At 42.9% G+C, this 25,012-nt stretch overlaps 2 protein-coding genes and 1 pseudogene across 10 annotated transcripts in view; all 3 read right to left on the reverse strand.

The window, feature by feature from the left end:
* Nucleotides 1–185: 185 nt before the first annotated feature.
* Nucleotides 186–4,955, reverse strand: LOC148417558 (uncharacterized). 8 transcript variants are annotated; one of them, XM_088422549.1, is made up of 7 exons: nt 4,828–4,955; nt 4,555–4,674; nt 4,423–4,477; nt 3,260–4,307; nt 2,200–2,770; nt 1,690–1,906; nt 186–919 (listed from the first exon to the last, which is right to left on the reverse strand). In XM_088422549.1, the coding sequence occupies exons 4-5, from the start codon at nt 4,259–4,261 to the stop codon at nt 2,255–2,257; spliced, it is 1,518 nt and encodes a 505-aa protein (XP_088278675.1). In that variant the 5' UTR covers nt 4,262–4,307; nt 4,423–4,477; nt 4,555–4,674; nt 4,828–4,955; the 3' UTR covers nt 186–919; nt 1,690–1,906; nt 2,200–2,254. The 8 variants fall into 8 exon arrangements, with proteins under 8 accessions (XP_088278675.1, XP_088278676.1, XP_088278674.1 ...); XM_088422550.1 differs by having other exon boundaries at nt 3,260–4,106; nt 4,165–4,477; XM_088422548.1 differs by having other exon boundaries at nt 2,200–2,295; nt 2,516–2,770; nt 3,260–4,477.
* An 895-nt stretch (nt 4,956–5,850) lies between these two features.
* On the reverse strand, nt 5,851–7,353 carry LOC148417559 (uncharacterized). The gene is made up of 2 exons (XM_088424030.1): nt 6,634–7,353; nt 5,851–6,547 (listed from the first exon to the last, which is right to left on the reverse strand). The coding sequence occupies exons 1-2, from the start codon at nt 6,723–6,725 to the stop codon at nt 6,079–6,081; spliced, it is 561 nt and encodes a 186-aa protein (XP_088280156.1). The 5' UTR covers nt 6,726–7,353; the 3' UTR covers nt 5,851–6,078.
* An 830-nt stretch (nt 7,354–8,183) lies between these two features.
* The window catches only part of LOC148417560 (uncharacterized), an 83,461-nt pseudogene continuing 66,632 nt past the window's right edge, over nt 8,184–25,012 (reverse strand). Inside the window, exons 3-4 of the transcript XR_015866645.1 lie at nt 8,479–8,830; nt 8,184–8,373 (exon numbers count right to left, since the gene is read on the reverse strand). The product of XR_015866645.1 is annotated as an uncharacterized LOC148417560 (transcript). The remainder of the gene's footprint in view (nt 8,374–8,478; nt 8,831–25,012) is intronic.

Consider the following 25,012-nt stretch of genomic DNA (forward strand, 5'->3'; position numbering starts at 1 on the left):
CTAAACTCTCCCATCAACTTGACCCTCCGTCTTAAAGATCTTTATATTTACTCGTTTGTGTTTTATCTCTCACCTCCTCTCCTTCCACTCACCTCACACACATGCTAAACCCATTTTGACATCAGATTTCATCCCATGTCAACATATAATCCCACCACTCCCTCCCATCGACTTGACCCTTTTTTTTTTTGTTACTTTGTCTCGAAATTTGACTCTCACCTCACCTCCTACTCACCTTCTCACCCACACGCAAGACCATCTCACCCCGGATTTTATCCCATCACATGTTAACCTCAGGGCGCCATAACATGACAGGGACAACACTTAATGTGCAATTTGTACATGACTCACCTTTCAGTTTGTAAAACACAGAGGACAGGATTGTCATAGCTGTAGTATGTTCGCAGGACACCTGAATGAACAGCACACTGAGGTTGGGAGACAAATATGAGGTCAAGCAGTGTGTTCTTGTCAGTGGTACTCGTATTTATGAGCTGTGTGTAACCCTTAGAGAAAAACTGTTCCATAATGGGCTTGTGTGAGTCTGACAGCGCATCTTCATTGAAATCGCCGCATACCAGGATCTGATGATGGTCCATCACTTCCAGAGAGTACAACAAACTTTCCAAGTTTGGCAAAAAAGAGCGCAGACTCTGCCCCGGAGGCCTGTACACAGCAGCAATGAACAAATCATTGGGAGGTTCAAGTTTGACCACAACAAATTCAATATCAGTGACACCCTGGATGTAGATCGTTTCGTGTGCCGGAATGTGTCCTTTCACCCAAATACCTACACCGCCGCCACGTTTCATTGCCAAGTCAGGACAATTTAAATGTGAGACACTTCGGTTCCGGCGATACACCGTGTAGCCTTCCAACACGACATTTCCAGCATCCGCCAACCCCTGGAGGTGAGTTTCTGTCAAGCACAAAATGTCAGCAAAGTGCAGCTCGTGGTGACATTTGATTATCCTGCGCATGACAAAGCAGCCCTTCGGTGTTGTGATAGACAACGACCAGGTTGATGGTCGGATCTAGTGTGGGCATGACATGAAGGAGAGGCATCACGTGGTCCAAGGAAGCTTCTGTCATCGTAGCAAGAGGAGAGGTTATTTCGGGGTTGGTGTGAATCCTTCTCTCGTCCATATGCAGCACATGGAGCCCACTGAGAGACGTCACTCAGCTCAGAGCCACGTACGCCATGCCGTGCTCAAAGACACCTTTCAGAGACGCCACCGCTTCAGATGTGGTTATACCTTGTACTTTGTGGATCGTGCAAGCAAAAGCAAGCTTAATGGGGAACTGCAAATGCACGACTCCTGGCCGTTTCAACTTTTCCTCCAGTCTGTCGATGTAAACAATGTTATCAGCAGGACTCGCCTTTGTCGCAGCGTCAAGCTCCAGCCCAAGTTTCTGAACGCGTGCATTGTTGGCATAATGCACCAATTTGACAACTCTCGCAAATGAGCCGTTGCACAAACCTGCCTGAACATCAATATTGCGGGTTACCATAACACGAGCACCAATGGCCACCTTTATCAAGTCCGGCAACTCATTCTTCGCCCCTTGGACAGGGGCGGCTTGTCTCGCCATTCTGCCAGTCCTTTGATCTTTCTTGTAGTCATCGGCATCAATAGTCACAATTTCCTCATGAAGCAGATTCAGCATCTGAGAGTTATGGTCATTTACCTGTTTGTTTGTGGCGAAAACATGCAGAGCTTCCTTTGGGCAGTTTTCTGGAGCAGTGTAGGTCATAGCCAGCAAAGCTCTGTCCACTTCCGACAGCGCACGGGACTTCTCTTTGACGCGAAGTCGGTTCAGCAGTTCGGCAAATGGAACGTCATCCTTCTGCCTCATGATTTCAGTCAAAGTGATAATTTGGAAGCTGTCGCGCCAGTGGTCCAGCCTGGTGGGATCGTAAACACACAAAGGTTTGGACTGTCTCACAGGAGGTAGCTGGTAGAAATCCCCGACGGCGATAACAGACATGCCACCATGTTGGTAAATTGATTCCTTTGATTTGCTTCAACCTGGCGTCAACATATGCAAAGAGGTTTTTCAACACCATGGAAATCTCATCGATAATGAGAATTTCAGCAAGCGATAGCTCCGCTCTCACTTCGTCCAGTTTGTTGCCCAGGCCATGATAAGGGGGTTTGAGGCTTCTTGGCAGTTTCAGCAGGCAGTGCAAAGTCACACCTGAAATGTTGAAAGCCGCTGTGCCAGTGAACCCTGTTTGGAAATGTCCGCTTCCTCAGCCAGTCTCAGGCAGTCTGCGCAGTATTTTTGTAGCCTCTGCGTGAATACATTTGATTAAATGTGACTTTCCCGTTCCGGCGCCACCATTGATGTAATAGAAGAACTGCCGTGGTTTTAAGCCACACACGCGTCGTATGCACCAATCTCCGACCAGGTAGAAAGCACACGATTGCTTTCGGTTAAGGTTCCGATACATGTCACGCAATACAGCCGGATCGATGCGAGCGGCTTCCGTCGCGATAGACATTTCCGATACCTCGGACCTGATGTTGTAGTCTGGTATATTTTCCTCCACAGCATCGCCGGGATCATCTCTTGCATTGATTTCCTCGATGCACTCGAGTCTTTGCAGTTCGCTTTCCGGCGCTAGCTGACACCACTCGTTGAAGACCATTCCGCTTTCCTCCACCTCTCGGATGGCGTTGTCAACATCTTTGCAGTGCTTCTCATACTTCTCTCTGTTCCGGTCGACAATTTGCACAACGGGCTCTGGATGCTCAGCGGCTGGCAACTGTACAAAGGCATGATCGTAAAACAACTTGTATGTAGGATAGTGTGTGGACTTCAACTGGCAGTCGGCACGATGAGGCAGGTACAGCTTTAGCAACGTGCAGTAAAATTCCTCCGGCTTTTTTTCCTGTGAGAATTTACAGTATTTGATGACAGCGTGTTTACCTGTTCTATTTTGGACATAACCCATGTCATTTAGCAGGGGGAAAACATTTTTGCCTTTTGCTTGCTTGCCATTCACGATTCTGCAGGTTGAAGCAAAATCAGCCAAGCACATTGCTTCAAATTCCTCCGTTTGAGGTCTGCATTTATACTTTTCCGGCAAGCCGGTCATCCACAATTCAACGGACTCCTGCGTTTTGCCCTCAAGATATGAGAGGGGATAACTCTTTTTCAGCGCATTGTCACTGGTTTGTACAAAAACCACACTGCGGGACGCTTGCTTCATATATAGGCCACATGCGTGTGCGACGCACTCTTGTGCACTCACCTCTCTTTTCTTAGAGTACGCTTGCATGATTTGTTTCATTTCGTCGCTCTCGTTGACATTTTTGCTGCGGGAGTTCTCAATCACCGATTTCAGGTACTGGCTCAGACCGTGCTCAGCTTTGCTGATGTAGCTGCAGATGTAGGTAATGCAGGAATAAGCGTTCAGAATGTACTGAATGTCCATATTTGCATCCCAAGCAAGAAGCAGATGTCGATTGTAGTTGTTCACCCAGCAGTCTTTGGGCTCTCGCTTGAGCACCACAGAGGTCTTTGCGGCAATCGAGTACAAACCATCCATGTACTCGTCACTGGTGAGTTTGCACTTAGCCAGTAGCTGCGGCAAAGTCAGAGAGGCCGTTTCCGGTTCGTTCAGTAAATTTTGGAAATCAACAAGCTTGGGGTTTGGCGCCGACCGCTTCTCGTTTTCTGGATTTTCTCCATCACACTCTTCACGTCTCATGATCATGGTTCTCTCGCACGGCTGCTTGGGGAAACCAAAACGGCATTGCGCACCAGGTGCTTTGACACACGTCTTTGAATGAGACTTACTGTGCATCTGAACCTCTGTGACTTTTTGATGCAGTTCGGGTTCCGTTTCCGGATCGGGCAGCTCAGCGGAAATGTAGCGCGACACAAAATCGCAGATTTCTTGATCTGAGGCCTCCTCAAAGACGGGGGCGCCTTCAACCCAAATGAGGCAATGGATGCGCGGACTTCCTCTGTGCTGAAACTCCAATCTGTAAAAGTAGTCGACCACTTTTCCAATGGGTTGTGCCGGAGACAGGAGCAGGTCTCTGAACAGAGCTTCCACACGTTCGTCGAACATGCGCATCGTTGTCACCGGATTGCTGCGGAGAATTTCACACTTTGTGGCCCAGTCGAGGTCAGCGAAAATCACCTGTTCACCTTGTTGCGCTTTGATGGCGGTGATGACTTCTTCCCAACGCATTTCAGCAGCGGAGAATGTGCAGAAGAACGTGGATGTGCCCAGTTGCCGAATCATGGCAAAAATGTCCTTGAGGCATTTCTCCCAATAGGCTGGCACACTCCTTAATGGCGCCATGAAATGGACAGCGTCTTTGCTTTGTATCAGTTTTTCAACTTCCCTTTTATCCTGCAACATAGCATTGTTTATTCTTCAACCATCTCTGGTAAAAGGTTTACCTTTGCGTAGCTGTATTCTTATGCTTGATGTGGCCTGGTGGATTTCAGTCACAAACTGAGCAAAGAACAAGTAGTTAGTGTCTCTGGCAAAACGTTCATCCACACAAGACAGTCGCATTTTGAAATACTTGCTTGGTGTGAGTTTAATCTCCCTCTCTTCATCAAGAGTGTTTTCCCCAGTTCGAAACTGGACTGGAAAAGCCATGGCCTCAAGTTTGGGTGTCTTGAAAAAGCTTACCGGGTTATTTCTTTCTGCGGGAGCAACAGAGTAAATTCCCTCAGTGAAACTCATAATTTCCTCTGAAACATTGTTAGGTTGGAGACATGATTCGAAAATTAAGGCACCACTGGGTTCATCTCCTTCTTGCACATTTTGGCCATGTTGCCGTGTTTTGTCACTCTTACCATTTTCTTTGTCATTGTTTATTTCACGGAGTGCATCACTCTCAAATCTGTTTATCTGGAGCAGATCTTCCTCATAAAAGTCACTCATATTCATTCCGTCTTCAGAAGAGCTACTTTCATCATCGGTGAGCGTTGGGTCACAAAGGTCAGGGTCGTCACAAATTATTATGTCGCTGTACTGTGGATGCACCTGTTTCAGTTTAATCAGAGCACGCATTAGGTTAGGCCAAGTGACAGTTTGAAATACCTGATGACCTTTGTAGCAAAGCCGTCGCTTCAGTTTCACTCGCAAAACTTGTGATTCACTTCTGGGTTGTGGCAAGACGTTTACTGTCTCTTGCACTTCTGATGGAACACACACAATATTTCCTCGAATGGCTCGTTGCTGACCTTTCGGAAGAGGAATAATTTTGGCGAATACCACATATTTTCATATGAGATGCCTCTCTAATATGTTTAAACCACAAAGCTCATTTGGAATATCTGCTAGTTGGAGGTTATTAGCAACCGCTAGAGCTGGCATTTTGCCATTTTTAAGATGCTCAAAGCAAGTGTGACAAATCCACTCTTGTTTTCTTTCCTCTGGTACTTTGCACGATGGTTCACATTCATGATTACAAATATGAACATACTTTCCTGTGAGGCAACTTTCAACAGTATGTTTATTTTTCTTATAAGTACTGCGCTTACAAGGGTGCATTTGGTTATGAAATAATGCTCTGTGACACACAGAGCAGACAAATGTGGGTCCAAATTTAATTTGTCTTTTGAAGAGCTCAATAGCTTTAGTGATTTCACAACTGATTCTCTCTTTAAATAGTTGGTTTATGACTTTGTATTTTTTCAAAATCTTAGTTGTGCAACGCATTAGTTCTTAATAAATCACACTTAGTTTTCGTTGCCAGTCTCATGATTTCCTTGTGTTTGGCTCTGAATTCAGGGTCATTTTGGTATCGGTTTGTGACATAGGAGCACTCCCTGTTTTTAAACACAATGTGGCGAGGCGAAGAAACCACACGTTGCTGTGCTAGTGGAGATCTTTACTCTTCGCATGCCATCACAAAACTGATACAACAAAGTCCAAAACAGCAAAGACAAAGCCAACAGGTTCAAAGCATCAAAGGATCATAGCATCATGCCTACTGGGTGAGAGACATGGTCCTAATGTCCGCCACACAGCTCCCCCCCAAACACCCAGAAAGGCATAACGGAAAACCCCACAGGGTATTCACCAGTCTGGCACCCTGAGTCTCAGTCCGGTCCTGGGCAGTGTATGTGACACCAGGGCCCCAGGTGCGACAGGAGTAAGGGTGAGACACTCAGCGTGAAAACCATGAGGTAGGGTTGGCAAAGGGATGTTCTGAAGTTCCGCAGGAGCCGGAGTGGCAGTGCTGACCTGCATGCTGGCAGGCACAGTGGCTTCCGAGGGACGGCCGGTCGCGGTTGCGTCCCAGTCTGTGCCTGGGCATGAACCTGCTGCGGCACCAACACCAGCTGACCCGCTCCGATGTATACTCGGACCATACCTGCGGGCATGGTGAATCGGAGGGGCGGCTGAATGATGGTGGCTGGAGGCCTACTGCTGAGGCCGGACGGACATCGGTAGTAGATGAGGCCGCCCGGCTGGAAGATCCCGGTCGACGGCCAGGGAATCTGAAATTGGACTGCACAGCCGTTCTCACCAGCGCCCGTACCAGCCTGTTGCTGGCTGGCTCGATCCCTGGTGCGCCAAGGGAAAGGGCGACGGGTGAGAGGACCCTTGTCGGGGTGCTGGCTGGCTGACGTGGTACCAGCTTGCTGCATTACCTGACGTATAGAAGGCTGGTGGAGGGATGCCACGAAGTGGGACGTCTACGGCGATTCCTCGCTGAAACATTCTGACGTCCGGGGTCACCCATGTGGCGAAACTACATCTCCAACAGCCTGACGAAACTTTCTAACGTCTGGGATAATAATATGGCAAGATGACCCATCCGGGGTCATCCATTCTAACGTCCGGGGTCACCAATGTGGCGAGGCGAAGAAACCACACGTTGCTGTGCTAGTGGAGATCTTTACTCTTCGCATGCCATCACAAAACTGATACAACAACGTCCAAAACAGCAAAGACAAAGCCAACAGGTTCAAAGCATCAAAGGATCATAGCATCATGCCTACTGGGTGAGAGACATGGTCCTAGTGTCCGCCACAACAAGATCATTACTGTATCATTGTTTAGTGTAGCAACGTTGTCTATCTTTAAATGCAAGATCAGTACGATATCGTTGTTTAATGTAGCAACGTTGTCTATCTTTAAATGCAAGATCATTACGATATCGTTGTTTAGTGTAGCAACGTTGTCTATCTTTAAATGCAAGATCAGTACGATATCGTTGTTTAATGTAGCAACGTTGTCTATCTTTAAATGCAAGATTACTATATCGTTGTTTAATGTAGCAACGTTGTCTATCTTTAAATGCAAGATCAGTACAATATTGTTGTGTAATGTAGGAGCGCTGTCGGATCCTGAAGCAATTATCTGTCCTATAACGATTTGAAATGAGGGAAAGGGATTTCCTTCCTATAGAGCTGGTCGATCATGTAACGCTGTCTGATGTAGTACTTTTGTTTTAAACTGTAATTTAGGTCTTGTCGATAGCGAGTTGTGATATAACACTTTTTACGTTGTCTTAGTTCTGCATTTTGACTGTACTTCTTTTTGTTTCATGTTCTTAGTTTTCCGCTGTAGTACGTTTCCAGAGTTAACATTCATCTTTTCCTGTGCCTTTATGCGTCTTTGGAATTTTCTTTTTCTTGCTCTACTCATTTTTGACAAATCTTGCAGCACTTTACCTGATGTTGGGCAAAGCACCTTATTGTTGTCGTTCGTCAGATCAGTGCATTGTTTTGCAGCATTAGGTGCTGGCTCTTTCGTACGAGAACTTGTAATGGTCTCAGCAACCGCTCGGCTCGTGTTGACACATTCCTATTGCGCCATCGGTGGAGGACGCTCTGCACAAGGCACCATCTCATGATCATCAGCAGTGACATCTACAGATGCAAAAATAACGGGTATCATCTCGTAACGAGAATCACAATTGGCGTTCGATATTGTGAAAGACTTAATCAATGTGTCTATCAGATCATTCAAGCATGTAAAAAGCATCATAATAGCTTTGCTATCTTGAACAGGGAGGCCATCACATCCTCTGCTATGCGGATCAAAAATCCCAAACCTGCCTTTACGGTCTTGAAAGACAGCTATGCACAGTGATTGCATAATCAAAAGAGCAAAGTTTACCTCTGCAGTCAAGCACTGAAGTCTATCACGAAGATTCGGATAATACACATCACCACAAAAAGAGGTCAACATGCCACACAATGAAAGACTCTTTATTAACATGTGCTGTTTTGAAAACCCACTTACAATTTCTGGAAGTTCATCGGTAGTCAAGAAATCATGAACAAAGCGACTTTCTGCTGCAACTTAGTCATAACACATACACACAGTTCATGGCCCCGTTTGAGAACAAGATCAAGATGTGAGCTGGTCAGGTGATCTAACTCCTGCAGGAATGCCAGAAATATAACAAAGTTAGCCACACACTGGCTGTTTCTCCATTTGCCATATCTGCGATGGGCTTGGCTGTGAGAGGCCAACACATATGTTACCTTAGGTCGGACAGGTGCCAATCCATCACCACTTTCAACGTGTGCTTCACTGGCACGGTTACCAGTCTCTGAAAAGGATGCCTCATTCAGGCATGCATCAATCTCTGATATAGGTGCCTCACTTAGGCATGTATTCATCTCTGATATGGGTGCTTCGGTAGAACAAAAATCAGAGCGTGCAAGAGTTGCTTGGGAGCCACAACGTCGCTGCCAGCAAGACTTTACCACTTGAGATTTTTTGCTCTTCCTCTGCAATGCTTTTAATCTGATGGGGTGAGATAGAAAGAAGGAAGAGACAAAAAGGTAGAGCAGCAACAAAGAGGGGTGTTTGGGGTCAGGTAAAGAAGATCTTCTGAAAGAAAAAAAAACACGTTTAAATAATCCGACAGGCAAGTTCATAAGCATAATGCATTTCATGTACAAGACAAAAGTGCCAGAATATTGAACCCCATAAAACCTTTTACATTCAAATGTAGCATCATTCTAGATCAGGCGAGGCCATATGCTAGATTTTTTAATCTGCCCTAGGAACGTGAAGAAATTATCAGGAGAATAATATTAATATCCTGAAGGATAGCAGAACTATTAGTACATTAAAATAGTAACTATCAGAATTGAGGGGGGGACAACAACTTAATTTTGTTAATTCAATTTTCAGTTGTTAAATGATTTTAATAGTTAAATGCACGGGACTTGACTGCTTGAATTTTTCTCTTTAATTATCTAATGAAATATCACATTTTCATCTTTCATTTTTCCTATATTATTCCTAGGATTTTTTTTTACTATTTGTCTATTTCTTTTCATTTTAATTTTTATTTATATTACTATTATGTTTAGATAACAAATTCAGCAGTGTGTTAAACTATTACATTTACAAAATCAAACAATTTATAGAATCAATAATGAAGTGTTTAATGTTCCGAAATTAGAGCGGCCGTTTTGTCAAATTTTAGAACCCTTTGTGACTGGAGGAGCCATTGTTTCTTTACATAATTGTTGTTGCATAAGTGGTCACTGTGTCTGGGGTATAGGTGCGCGGGGTAGGGTTGAGGAGATAATTGGGAACTTATTTAAGGACAGGTGTGTTGGCAGCGCGGAGGTCATACGGTTTTTACCACACCGCTACAACGCAAAGAACGCAAGGAAAACGCCACACCACGCCACCAAACAATTCAAGCGCTCAATGCTATGCATGACTAATAATTGGAAACATCACAAGGATAAGATCTGGATTCGAGCACATCATTTACTCACCATTTCATTGCTGCACGTAAAAAATCTCCCTTCCCGCACCCACCTGAACGGCTAAACTTGGGTCACTGGATTAGTCGCTGCAGTGACCGTCAAGTCAAAAATTTTGCCCACCCCCGTTTTCGATGGATAAAAAGCAGGAAGTTTGTCAGGTAAACACCCTACATAAACTCGTGAATTAAAAGCATGTTTTTTGTTCAATTATTATATATCACTTTCTCAAACCTGACATATGAACACAATACAGTGCAGAAAAAAAATATTTCCTTTCAAGCCCCATACAAAGTATTATAGCATAATGAACAATGAAGAAAAGGAAAGGTCAATAGGAATATGTAGAATAATCAAGTGTTGCAGTCACAGGCAGGGAGTTGAGTCTCTGGAGAAAACTGTTTTTGATCCTGCTGGTCTGGGCTCAGGGGCCATGCAGTTTTCTTCCCAATTGGCAGCAGGCTGAAGAGGCTGTGGGTCAGGCAGGAAGGGGAGGGACCCCCCGCGATCCTAATAGCTTTGCGGGTGAGACGCGTGTTGTAGATGTCCAGTAGAGTAGGAAAGGTTATGCTTATGTATATGATTATCCTGTCAGCTGCTTGCACAAGGAGTGTGACGACAGGACACGGTGCAGGCACCATACCACACGGTGATGTAGCTGCTAAATAGTAGTGCTCGTACTAGGCATGGGCCAAAAACCATGTTGACAGTTAACTGCAGTGTGAAAAGGTTAAGTAATACCACACTGAAATTCTTATTCTGTACACTTCCCCGACCAGACTACATTACATAATCAAGCAAAGAATTAAGTAGACAATAAAACAAAATAAAAAAAATGCAGTAACAGAGCAATAGGGGCACTACTAATGAATGACTAATAAATGAATAGACTTACTGTACATTCTGAGTATATTATGGAGTAGATGGAGTGGAAGAAACTTAAGGTTTCAATAATGGCTAATGCTGTTTATAACCAGTAATTAGTGTCTTTTTTTTCTTTTCTTTCTTGGAACAGGGCAGTTTATGATAGGCTTCTTGCATAGTTGTCCCAACAAGCTGCCTTTGAAAATAATTCAAAGGCAATTGCAGTTGTTAGGGCCCGAGCAGTGACCACTGCGAGGTCCCTATTGTTCCTCCCCAGATTATTAGGGCCCGAGCAGTGACCACTGCGAGGTGCCTATTGTTCCTCCCCAGATTATTAGGGCCCGAGCAGCTACCGCTGCGAGAGCCCTCTTGTTTTTCTCCAGATTATTATTATTATTAGGGCCCGAGCAGCTACCGCTGCGAGAGCCCTCTTGTTTTTCACCGGATTATTATTAGGGCCCGAGCAGCTACCGCTGCAAGAGCCCTCTTGTTTTTCTCCAGATTATTATTATTATTATTAGGGCCCGAGCAGCTACCGCTGCGAGAGCCCTCTTGTTTTTCTCCAGATTATTATTATTAGGGCCCGAGCAGCTACCGCTGCGAGAGCCCTCTTGTTTTTCTCCAGATTATTATTAGGGCCCGAGCAGCTACCGCTGCGAGAGCCCTCTTGTTTTTCTCCAGATTATTATTATTATTATTATTATTATTAGGGCCCGAGCAGCTACCGCTGCGAGAGCCCTCTTGTTTTTCTCCAGATTATTATTCTTATTATTATTATTATTATTATTATTATTTACTGTGCAGCGCTTTTCCATTTTTGAGGGCCTAAACATGCACGAAAAGTCACCAAAATTTGCACATTTGTCGGGCCCGGTGAAAAATTGGATATTTTTGTGTTTCCCAAAACAATGCAAAAAAAATGGCTCTGCAGCGCCACCTAAGGTCGAAAAAGTGCACCTGGTCCCGGCCCGTTTGACCTAGAGCTACAAAAATTTTTAGGCATATGTAGGACCTACAGACCTACAAAAAAGTCAGCGCGAGCCATGTGCTCAGATGTACAGAAAAAGAGTTATGATTTTTTGAATGTGCATTTTTGGCCCATTTTTGCACGTTTGCAGGTCCCAAACTGCTCCTTGTTTCTCCTAAACGCTTTACTCAATCGCCTTTAAATTTGCTGTGGTCCATATTCACACATAGGGGCACAAGTGGGCAAAATTTCGTGCAGATCCGCTGACATATATGATAGGGGCGTGGCTTCAAATTATGTGTTCAATTTTTCCTTCGCCAAGAGGGACACAAACCTTAATAACTTTGATGTACTAGCTTAAAAAAATCTAAAACTTCATAGACACATGGAAACTTATGTCTTTAACACCTTTAAAAAGAGTTTTTTTTAATACCTACTTGCGCCGCCTAGTGGTTGATTAAAATGTCATTTTTTACACTTTCATGTATTGTTCTCAGTCTGTTTGAGTAAAACAAATGAAAATTGGTCAGAATATCATTAAGACATGGAATATTAAGGTTTTAAAATTTTACGACTTTTCGATAATGGGCGTAGTCTGCACGCCACCTCAAAGTCAGATGACTCGCCAAAACGAAAAAAGTGGCTGTAATTGGCCCCAAAATGGCCTTATGAGTGGAAAATAGCCTCTCACTCCCGGCCCGTTTGACCTAGAGCTCCAAAAATTTGTAGCCTTATGTAGGACCTTGAGCCCTACAAAAAAGTCAGCGCGAGCCATGTGCTCAGATGTACAGAAAGAGAGTTATGAATTTTTGAATGTGCACTTTTGGCCCGTTTTTGCTCATTTGCAGGTCCCGAACTGCTCCTTTTTTCTCCCAAACGCTTGACCCGATCGACTTCAAATTTGCTGTGATGTTTTATCTGACTGTGAGGCACAATTGTTCAAATTTTTGTGATGATCCGCCATCAAATATGTTGGGGGCGGGGCTTTCTATTATGCCTTTGATGATTACTTTGCCACATGTGAAACAAACCTTTATAACTCAGCTTTACAAGCTTAGAAAAATCTGAAACTTCACATACACATGAAGACTTAAGCCCTTAACACAAGTGTTTAAAAAAATCTTCAATTGCTTATAAGGCCATCTAGTGGCAAACAAAAATGTCAGTCTGATGTCTTGCCAAAACGAACAAAGTTGCTGTGTTTGGTCCCAGATGGTCTTATCTTTTCTAAACTTCATATATTTGATGGGTTTCCAATGCGGAATACACCTATCTACGTATTTTTTGTTATAGTGCGAGCGCCACCTAGTGGCAGCCAAAAATATAGCATTTTTTAAACGTTTTTATGTGTTTAGCTGAGCCCTTTGAAGTAATATCGCTGAAATTAAGTCTGAAAAGCCTCTAGATAGCCATGCTGACCTCCACCAAATTTTACGAAGTTTCGATAACGGGCGTGGCCTCTATGACCATTTTCATTCCCAAGCTTTATCTGTCCAGTAAAAGTTGCTGTAATTTGACCCAGATGATCTGATCTTCTCACAATTTCACACATTGGATAAAAATATTCCCCTGAACATATTGACAAAAATATATTCCAGTTTAAAGCTAGCGCCACCTAGTGGCTGCAAAAAATGTCATTAGTCGAAAGATTACAGTCAATCCTGTTTGGTTTGACCTACAGCTATGAAACTTTGTAGGCAAATGAAGGACTGTAAGTCCTACAAAAAAGTCAATAGAAGTGATGTGCTAGGATGTACAGAAAAATTGTTATGAATTTTTTTAATGTGCAGTTTTGTCCCATTCTTAGACATTAGCTGGTCTCAAACTAGTGCCTTTTTCTCTTAAACGATTCACCCCATTACCTTCAACTTTGGCATGAATCATTATCCAACTGAGGGGCACACATAGTCCAAATATCGTGAAGATCTCTTGACAGAAAAGATGGGGGCGGAGCTTCAAATTATGTTTAATACTTCCTTCGCCAAGAGTGACAAAAATATTAATAACTCAGCTATGACAGCTTCAAACCATCTGAAACTTTCCTGGGACTTTAAAAGTCATGCAATAATACAGCTATGTGATAAACTTTCAAATCATTTACAGCGCCACCCAGTGGCGGACAAAAGTCTCATTTTTTATACTTTTATGTAATGTGAAATGCCTGTTTGACGAAATGAACTCAAAAATGGTCGGAAAAGCTATGACACATTGGAACATTAAGGTTCTCAACTTTTATGACTTTTCAATAAAGGGCGTGGCCTCTATGCCAACTCAAAATCCGATGTCTCGCCAAAACGGTAAAAGGTGCTAAAATTGGACCTAGATGATCTGATATTTTTAAAACTTCGTATATGGGATGGGAGTCCAATGTGAAACACACCTACAAGCCTATTTTTTATCATAGTACGAGCGCCACCTAGTGGCAGCAAAAAATATAGCAAATCCTTAATGTTTTTATGTACTCTGCTGAGCCCCTTGAAGTGATATCCCTTAAATGTTTTCTGAAAAGCCAGTGGCCACGCCTTATGCCCTCCACAAATCAGTACGATGTTTCGACAGTGGGTGTGGCCTATATGGCATTGAAAGTCACAAAATTGGAACAATAAAAGCTGCAGTAACTCCACCCACATTGTCCCACCTTGTCTAAATTTTACATATTTGGTAAGAGTCCTGCACTGAAAACATCTACAACTACTATTTCATTGTTCATAGTCCTTGTTCATACCCCGACCTGTTCATACCCCAACGTGCACAGGTCTGCGAGGGCCCTTTATAGCTGCTTGCAGCTCTAGTTATTATTATTATTATTTACTGTGCAGCGCTTTTCCATTTTTGAGGGCCTAAACATGCACGAAAAGTCACCAAAATTTGCACATTTGTCAGGCCCGGTGAAAAATTGGATATTTTTGTGTTTCCCAAAAAAATGCAAAAAAAATGGCTCTGCAGCGCCACCTAAGGTCGAAAAAGTGCACCTGGTCCCGGCCCGTTTGACCTAGAGCTACGAAAATTTTTAGGCATATGTAGGACCTAGAGACCTACAAAAAAGTCAGCGTGAGCCATGTGCTCAGATGTACAGAAAAAGAGTTATGAATTTTTGAATGTGTTGTGAACACTTCCGGTTCCGGGGAGTGTTTTGCTGTTGTCGCTGCTGTCGCTGTTTTAGCCTTAGCTGGAGAGACGAACGATATTTTTCTTTTATATTTTTCTATTTTTACCACCACCCGTCGGACCTGTGTTCGGTGTTGTTTTTCTTCTTTTTCCTTCATTTTTGAGGACTGTTTCCATTCTTCGATAGCTAGTGATTCGCCGTTTCTCTGAACAGCGCCTAGCTCCGTTCGTCCTCGTGCAGCTCTGCTAGCGTAAGTATTTCGCTCGGCTGTACTAAGGTAAGCATGGCTCCGTGCACCTCCACCTCTTCTGTCACCTGCGACACCTGTGTTATTCTCATGGAGAGGCTTTCTCTCCTAGAGGGCCGTGTCCGTCAGCTAGAGCAGGGTAGTCTGATAATCGTAGATCAGACGGACACATCTGATAATGACAATGCGGGCCGTAGCCCTCCCGCAATGCCGCTAGCGTCGGCTAGTGCGGGTCGTAGCCTACCCGCTAGTCCGGCTAGCATTAGCCCTAAGAAGCCTGCTAGCCGCGGTGAGCCTGTTCGGACGCATAATCGCTTTAGCCCCCTCGCTAGGCAAACTCCTCCTCAGTCTACGGGCTCCCGCACATTAGTTATAGGGGACTCCATCACCCGTAACATCAAGCTTAAAAAGCCAGCCACCGTAATGTGTATTCCTGGGGCCAGAGCACCCGACATTGAAGCTAACCTTAGGGAGCTGACACGCAAGAGGGCTAGACACCAGACTAGTGCAAACAACACTAGCTACTCGGACATAGTGATACACGTCGGCTCCAACGATACTAGAATGAGGCAGTCTGAGATTACAAAGAAGAACATAGCTAGGACTTGTAATCTCGCTAGAAAGATGAGTCGGCATCGAGTTATTGTCTCTGGCCCTCTGCCTGCGAGAGGCAATGATGAGAGGTTTAGCAGATTATTCTCGCTTAACCGGTGGATGGCTGGTTTCTGTAAAGAGCAGGGTTTCCAGTTTGTAGATAATTGGCCCTCTTTCTGGGGCCGGCCCGACCTGCTGAGGACAGATGGCCTTCACCCTAACTGGAAAGGCGCTGTCACTCTTTCTAGAAACATAGATTACTGTTTGAGCCTTCCATGACTTCCCACATTAGAGCATGTCGGGTCGCAGGCGAGTAGCGAGCCTGCTAGAACGGGTGTGGAGTCGTTAAGGCTAGAGTTAACCGGCACTAGGCTGGACTGTTACAACACACATAGCATACTTAGTCTAGGTCACTGCAATCCACACACTGTTTCAATACCTAATGCTGAATGCCCCAATGATAAGATTTCTGCTGAGGTGGTGTTGATTAAGGAAAACAGCCCTGCCTCTTTAATCAGTAAGACTAGTGACAAAGTGCCTAGGCGAAATATTAATATCAATATGCGCGCTGTAGTCGTCGACAATCGAATTCCTACTTTACTAACATCGCGACGAGGTTTTAATTACTCAAAATATAGAGCAAGCCCCAGCCATAAAAATCTTGTTGGTATTAGTACTACCAACACGAGGACTCAGAATAGTCCGGGAAAAATGTCCCAGTTTAAATTCGGCTTCATAAATATTAGGTCACTCGCTTCAAAAGCCCTTCTTGTAAATGATCTTATTACAGATCAAAATCTTAACGTGCTTGGTCTCTGCGAAACCTGGCTAAAACCAAATGAATTCTTACCATTAAATGAGGCCTCACCCGCAAACTTTGTGGGCTCACATGTTGCCCGTCCTTGTAAAAAAAGGGGGGGTGTCGCCCTAATTTCGGAATCTGATCTTAGGCTTAGCACGAGCACGAGTCACACTTTCAAGACATTTGAGGCTCTCGTTATGCGATCGAGCTCCTCACCACCATTTTATGTGGTAGTTATTTACCGTCCTCCTGGCCCATACTCTGGATTCTTAGATGAATTCCCTGAACTTATGGCTGACTTAATAACTCACACAGATAATATATTAATTATGGGTGACTTCAATATTCATATGAACTCCCCATCAGAGCCACTTACTGTAGCTTTTCAAGCAATAATCGATGCATTTGGTTTTACACAAATAATAAAAGCAGCAACACACCGGAATGGTAATATCTTAGACTTAGTGCTAACCCGTGGCCTAACTGCCTCAAACGTCATAATTCTGCCACATACTAACGTTATGTCTGATCATTATCTTATAACATTTGAAGTCCTAGCTCAGTGTGGTCTTGTTGTCCACAACCAAGGCTTTAAGAGCCGTGATATTAATTCTTCAACGACTGCTGCACTTTCTGAATTACTGCCTTCCGCAACAGCTGCCTTTCCGTCCTTCACTGGCTCAGTCGATAAGCTCGCGAATGATTTTAATTCGGTTCTTCTAAATTCCCTAAACTCTATTGCGCCGCTGAAACTTAAAACTCGTCCGAAGCGGCGCACTCCGTGGTTTACGGAGGAAACGCGTACGTGTAAACTGTTAAGTAGACAACTTGAGCGTAAATGGCGAACAACTAAACTTGAGGTTTTCCGTCAGGCCTGGTGCGATAGCTTGCTGAAATATAAAGAGGCTCTTAGGCTAGCAAAAACTAATCACTTTTCCAAAATGATTAGTCTTAATAAAAACAACCCAAAGTATTTATTTGAGACGGTAGCGCAGCTAACACAGCAGCAGCAGGTTAATCAAAATTCCCTCCATTCAGCACACGATTTCATGCAATCCTTTACTCAGCGGATTCAGCTAATAAGGGAAGAAATAAAAAAGGCAGCGCCGCTCACCACCTCAACTGTGATTGTTGATGCTAGTTCGGACAATCAGGTTCATGAAAGTCTGGCTACCCTGTCCCAGTTTGATTTAGTATCCCTGGAGTGTCTTACACAACTGGTTAATGCAGCAAAGCCGACGTCCTGCATGCTCGACCCGCTTCCAGGCAAACTCGTCAAAGAGTTGTTCCCGATCTTGGGGTCGTCTGTCTTGAATATTATCAACCTGTCACTCTCCTCTGGCATTGTACCTGAAGCTTTTAAGACGGCCGTCATTCAACCATTACTTAAGAAACCACACCTAGATCCTGAAGATCTCGCTAACTATAGGCCAGTGTCACACCTTCCGTTTATCGCCAAAATTCTTGAGAAAGTTGTAACACAACAGCTTAGTGATTTTATGATAGACAACAATAGATTTGAACTCCTTCAGTCAGGTTTTAGGGCCAACCACTCAACTGAGACAGCCCTAGTAAAAGTGACGAATGATCTTCTCTTAGCCTCGGATTCCAACATCTCATCAATATTATTACTGCTTGATCTTAGTGCCGCATTTGACACTATTGATCATCATATTCTTATAGAACGTCTTAGATCATGTGTTGGTATCTCGGGATCAGCACTTTCTTGGTTCAGATCTTACATCCTGGGAAGGACGCATAGTGTCTCTTATGGCGACGCGATCTCTGAGTCTTTCTCCGTCTCATGTGGTGTCCCGCAGGGGTCAGTACTTGGCCCCTTACTGTTCAACATCTACATGATTCCTCTCGGCGATATTATACGTAAACATGCTATTAGTTTTCATTGTTATGCTGATGATACCCAACTCTATATGCCCTTAGAAATAACGGATCCGTGCAAGTGCAGTAAACTGGAGGCTTGCCTCGCCGAGATTAAACAATGGATGTCTTCCAATTTTCTGCTTCTCAACCCTAATAAAACTGAGATGTTATTTATTGGCCCTGCTCATCATCAGCACCTGCTTAAGAATACCACGCTGAACCTAGAAAACTGTATTATTTCCCAAAGTAGTTCTGCAAAAAATCTCGGCGTGATATTTGACTCAACTCTCTCCTTTCGAACACATATTAATAACATGACAAGAACGGCGTTTTTTCACCTCCGCAATATAGCTAAAATTCGCCCTATTCTTTCTCTTAGCGATGCAGAAACATTAATTCATGCATTTGTTACGTCGCGCCTAGACTATTGCAACATTTTGTTTTCTGGCCTTCCCATGTCTCACATTAAAAGCCTGCAGTGTGTACAGAATGCAGCGGCGAGACTATTGACAAGGACGAGAAAGTTTGATCATATTACTCCGATTCTAGCTGACCTGCATTGGCTTCCAATACACGTGAGATGTGATTTTAAGGTGTTGTTAATTACTTATAAAATTTTACACGGTTTAGCTCCTTCCTATCTCGTCGACTTAGTATCACCTTATGTTCCGTCCCGACAACTTCGATCACAAAATGCCGGTTTGCTATCGACCCCACGGGCTAAAAAGAAGTCTGCGGGATCAAGGGCATTTTCCATTCGCGCGCCAGTACTATGGAATGCCCTACCTATGGAAGTTCGCGCAGCCACCTCGGTAGAAATCTTTAAATCCCGACTAAAAACACATCTATACTCAAAAGCATTTAGTTAAATTAGCCTGTCTGCAGCCTTCTTCTTTTTTCCTGCCCCCCTCTTCCGGCCGGGAGAGGGGGCCAGCTAGATGGTGAGGGTTGACTTGACCGCCTCCATTGGGTCCTGCGCTGGTCGACCATCACGGGTTAGGAGTCTAGCCGTCTGCGGTCCACCTGGCTGGAATGCGGGATGGTTCCTGCCCAATGGCTTTGCCTGCTGTCAAGACATCACTGCACTATATAGCACAATATGTTTTCTGTAATTTATATTGTTTCTGTGTTCGGTACATGCAGCATCCACTTCAACCTGTGGGCCTGGAAGGGGGCTCCTCCCACCTGTGGTCCCTTCTGGAGGTTTCTGATTTTCCCCAAATTGGGGTTTTTGAGTTTTTCCTTCCCCTTCTGGGAGCTTTGACAGGGGATGCTGTTGTGTACCTTACATTGAAAAGATGTCTCTGTATGACCTCTTTTCATTCTGTGAAGCCCTTTGAGACTTCGGTGATTTAGGGCTATATAAATAAAATTTGATTGATTGATTGATTGATTGAATGTGCATTTTTGGCCCATTTTTGCACGTTTGCAGGTCTCAAACTGCTCCTTGTTTCTCCTAAACGCTTTACTCAATCGCCTTCAAATTTGCTGTGGTCCATATTCACACATAGGGGCACAATTGGGCAAAATTTGGTGCAGATCCGCTGACATATATGATAGGGGCGTGGCTTCAAATTATGTGTTCAATTTTTCCTTCGCCAAGAGGGACAAAAACCTTAATAACTTTGATGTACTAGCTTCAAAAAATCTAAAACTTCATAGACACATGGAAACTTATGTCTTTAACACCTTTAGAAAAAATTTTTTTAAATACCTACTAGCGCCGCCTAGTGGTTGATTAAAATGTCATTTTTTACACTTTCATGTATTGTGCTCAGTCTGTTTGAGTAAAACAAATGAAAATTGGTCAGAATATCATTAAGACATGGAATATTAAGGTTTTAAAATTTTACGACTTTTCGATAATGGGCGTAGTCTGCACGCCACCTCAAAGTCAGATGACTCGCCAAAACGAAAAAAGTGGCTGTAATTGGCCCCAAAATGGCCTTATGAGTGGAAAATAGCCTCTCACTCCCGGCCCGTTTGACCTAGAGCTCCAAAAATTTGTAGCCTTATGTAGGACCTCGAGCCCTACAAAAAAGTCAGCGCGAGCCATGTGCTCAGATGTACAGAAAGAGAGTTATGAATTTTTGAATGTGCACTTTTGGCCCATTTTTGCTCATTTGCAGGTCCTGAACTGCTCCTTTTTTCTCCCTAACGCTTGACCTGATCGACTTCAAATTTGCTGTGATGTTTTATCTGACTGTGAGGCACAATTGTTCAAATTTTTGTGATGATCCGCCATCAAATATGTTGGGGGCGGGGCTTTATATTATGCCTTTGATGATTACTTTGCCACATGTGAAACAAACCTTTATAACTCAGCTTTACAAGCTTAGAAAAATCTGAAACTTTACAGACACATGGAGACTCAAGCCCTTAACACAAGTGTTTACAAAAATCTTCAATTGCTTATAAGGCCATCTAGTGGCAAACAAAAATGTCAGTCTGATGTCTCGCCAAAACGAACAAAGTTGCTGTGTTTGGTCCCAGATGGTCTTATCTTTTCTAAACTTCATATATTTGATGGGTTTCCAATGCAAAATACACCTATCAACGTATTTTTTGTTATAGTGCGAGCGCCACCTAGTGGCAGCCAAAAATATAGCATTTTTTAAACGTTTTTATGTGTTTAGCTGAGCCCTTTGAAGTAATATCGCTGAAATTAAGTCTGAAAAGCCTCTAGACAGCCCTGCTGGCCTCCACCAATTTTAGCGAAGTTTCGATAATGGGCGTGGCCTCTACGACCATTTTCATTACGAAGCTTTATCTTTCCAGTAAAAGTTGCTGTAATTTGACCCAGATGCTCTGATCTTCTCACAATTTCACATATTGGATGAAAATATTCTCCTGAACATATCGACAAAAATATATTCCAGTTTAAAGCTAGCGCCACCTAGTGGCTGCAAAAAATGTCATTAGTCGAAAGATTACAGTCAATCCTGTTTGGTTTGACCTACAGCTATGAAACTTTGTAGGCAAATGAAGGACTGCAAGACCTACAAAAAAGTCAATAAAAGTGATGTGCTAGGATGTACAGAAATATTGTTATGAATTTTTTTAATGTGCAGTTTTGTCCCATTCTTAGACATTAGCTTGTCTCAAACTAGTGCCTTTTTCTCTCAAACCATTCACCCCATTACCCTAAACTTTGGCATGAATCATTATCCAACTGAGGGGCACACATTGTCCAAATATTGTGAAGATCTCTTGACATAAAAGATGGGGGCGGAGCTTCATATTATGTTTAATACTTCCTTCACCAAGAGTGACAAAAATCTTAATAACTCAGCTATGACAGCTTCAAACCATCTGAAACTTTCCTGGGACTTTAAAAGTCATACAATAATACAGCTATGTGATTAAGTTTCAAATCATTTACAGCGCCACCCAGTGGCGGACAAAAATCTCATTTTTTCTACTTTTATGTACTGTGAAATGCCTGTTTGATTAAATGAACTCAAAAATGGTCAGAAAAACTATGACACATTGGAACATTAAGTTTCTCAACTTTTATGACTTTTCATTAAAGGGCGTGGCCTCTATGCACACTCAAAATCCGATGTCTCGCGAAAATGGTAAAAGTTGCTGTAATTGGACCTAGACGATCTTATAATTTTAAAACTTCGTATATGGGATGGGAGTCCAATGTGAAACACACCTACAAGCCTATTTTTTATCATAGTACGAGCGCCAACTAGTGGCTGCAAAAAATATAGCAAATCCTTAACGTTTTTATGTACTCTGCTGAGCCCCTTGAAGTGATATCCCTTAAATGTTTTCTGAAAAGCCAGTGGCCATGCCTTATGCCCTCCACAAATCAGTACGATGTTTCGACAGTGGGTGTGGCCTATATGGCTTTGAAAGTCACAAAATTGGAACAATAAAAGCTGCAGTAACTCAACCCACATTGTCCCTCCTTGTCTAAATTTTACATATTTGGTAATAGTCCTGCACTGAAGGGATCTACAACTAATTTTTCATCATTCATAGTCCTTGTTCATACCCCGACCTGTTCATACCCCAACGTGCACAGGTCTGCGAGGGCCCTTTATAGCTGCTTGCAGCTCTAGTTATTATTATTATTATTTACTGTGCAGCGCTTTTCCATTTTTGAGGGCCTAAACATGCACGAAAAGTCACCAAAATTTGCACATTTGTCGGGCCCAGTGAAAAATTTGATATTTTTGTGTTTCCCAAAAAAATGCAAAAAAAAATGGCTCTGCAGCGCCACCTAAGGTCGAAAAAGTGCACCTGGTCCCGGCCCGTTTGACCTAGAGCTACGAAAATTTTTAGACATATGTAGGACCTAGAGACCTACAAAAAAGTCAGCGCGAGCCATGTGCTCAGATGTACAGAAAAAGAGTTATGAATTTTTGAATGTGCATTTTTGGCCCATTTTTGCACGTTTGCAGGTCCCAAACTGCTCCTTGTATCTCCTAAACGCTTTACTCAATCGCCTTTAAATTTGCTGTGGTCCATATTCACACATAGGGGCACAAGTGGGCGAAATTTGGTGCAGATCCGCTGACATATATGATAGGGGCGTGGCTTCAAATTATATGTTCAATTTTTCCTTCGCCAAGAGTGACATAAACCTTAATAACTTTGTTGTACTAGCTTAAAAAAATCTAAAACTTCATAGACACATGAAAACTTATGTCTTTAACACCTTTAAAAAAAGTTTTTTTAATTACCTACTAGCGCCGCTTAGTGGTTGATTAAAATGTCATTTTTTACACTTTCATGTATTGTGCTCAGTCTGTTTGAGTAAAACAAATGAAAATTGGTCAGAATATCATTAAGACATGGAATATTAAGGTTTTAAAATTTTACGACTTTTCGATAATGGGCGTAGTCTGCACGCCACCTCAAAGTCAGATGACTCGCCAAAACGAAAAAAGTGGCTGTAATTGGCCCCAAAATGGCCTTATGAGTGGAAAATAGCCTCTCACTCCCGGCCCGTTTGACCTAGAGCTCCAAAAATTTGTAGCCTTATGTAGGACCTCGAGCCCTACAAAAAAGTCAGCGCGAGCCATGTGCTCAGATGTACAGAAAGAGAGTTATGAATTTTTGAATGTGCACTTTTGGCCCATTTTTGCTCATTTGCAGGTCCTGAACTGCTCCTTTTTTCTCCCTAACGCTTGACCTGATCGACTTCAAATTTGCTGTGATGTTTTATCTGACTGTGAGGCACAATTGTTCAAATTTTTGTGATGATCCGCCATCAAATATGTTGGGGGCGGGGCTTTATATTATGCCTTTGATGATTACTTTGCCACATGTGAAACAAACCTTTATAACTCAGCTTTACAAGCTTAGAAAAATCTGAAACTTTACAGACACATGGAGACTCAAGCCCTTAACACAAGTGTTTACAAAAATCTTCAATTGCTTATAAGGCCATCTAGTGGCAAACAAAAATGTCAGTCTGATGTCTCGCCAAAACGAACAAAGTTGCTGTGTTTGGTCCCAGATGGTCTTATCTTTTCTAAACTTCATATATTTGATGGGTTTCCAATGCAAAATACACCTATCAACGTATTTTTTGTTATAGTGCGAGCGCCACCTAGTGGCAGCCAAAAATATAGCATTTTTTAAACGTTTTTATGTGTTTAGCTGAGCCCTTTGAAGTAATATCGCTGAAATTAAGTCTGAAAAGCCTCTAGACAGCCCTGCTGGCCTCCACCAATTTTAGCGAAGTTTCGATAATGGGCGTGGCCTCTACGACCATTTTCATTACGAAGCTTTATCTTTCCAGTAAAAGTTGCTGTAATTTGACCCAGATGCTCTGATCTTCTCACAATTTCACATATTGGATGAAAATATTCTCCTGAACATATCGACAAAAATATATTCCAGTTTAAAGCTAGCGCCACCTAGTGGCTGCAAAAAATGTCATTAGTCGAAAGATTACAGTCAATCCTGTTTGGTTTGACCTACAGCTATGAAACTTTGTAGGCAAATGAAGGACTGCAAGACCTACAAAAAAGTCAATAAAAGTGATGTGCTAGGATGTACAGAAATATTGTTATGAATTTTTTTAATGTGCAGTTTTGTCCCATTCTTAGACATTAGCTTGTCTCAAACTAGTGCCTTTTTCTCTCAAACCATTCACCCCATTACCCTAAACTTTGGCATGAATCATTATCCAACTGAGGGGCACACATTGTCCAAATATTGTGAAGATCTCTTGACATAAAAGATGGGGGCGGAGCTTCATATTATGTTTAATACTTCCTTCACCAAGAGTGACAAAAATCTTAATAACTCAGCTATGACAGCTTCAAACCATCTGAAACTTTCCTGGGACTTTAAAAGTCATACAATAATACAGCTATGTGATTAAGTTTCAAATCATTTACAGCGCCACCCAGTGGCGGACAAAAATCTCATTTTTTCTACTTTTATGTACTGTGAAATGCCTGTTTGATTAAATGAACTCAAAAATGGTCAGAAAAACTATGACACATTGGAACATTAAGTTTCTCAACTTTTATGACTTTTCATTAAAGGGCGTGGCCTCTATGCACACTCAAAATCCGATGTCTCGCGAAAATGGTAAAAGTTGCTGTAATTGGACCTAGACGATCTTATAATTTTAAAACTTCGTATATGGGATGGGAGTCCAATGTGAAACACACCTACAAGCCTATTTTTTATCATAGTACGAGCGCCAAATAGTGGCTGCAAAAAATATAGCAAATCCTTAACGTTTTTATGTACTCTGCTGAGCCCCTTGAAGTGATATCCCTTAAATGTTTTCTGAAAAGCCAGTGGCCATGCCTTATGCCCTCCACAAATCAGTACGATGTTTCGACAGTG

This window comes from Hippichthys cyanospilos, chromosome 9 (assembly GCF_059441005.1).
Source record: "Hippichthys cyanospilos isolate Australia breed blue-spotted pipefish chromosome 9, RoL_Hcya_1.0, whole genome shotgun sequence".
NCBI lineage: Eukaryota > Metazoa > Chordata > Actinopteri > Syngnathiformes > Syngnathidae > Hippichthys > Hippichthys cyanospilos.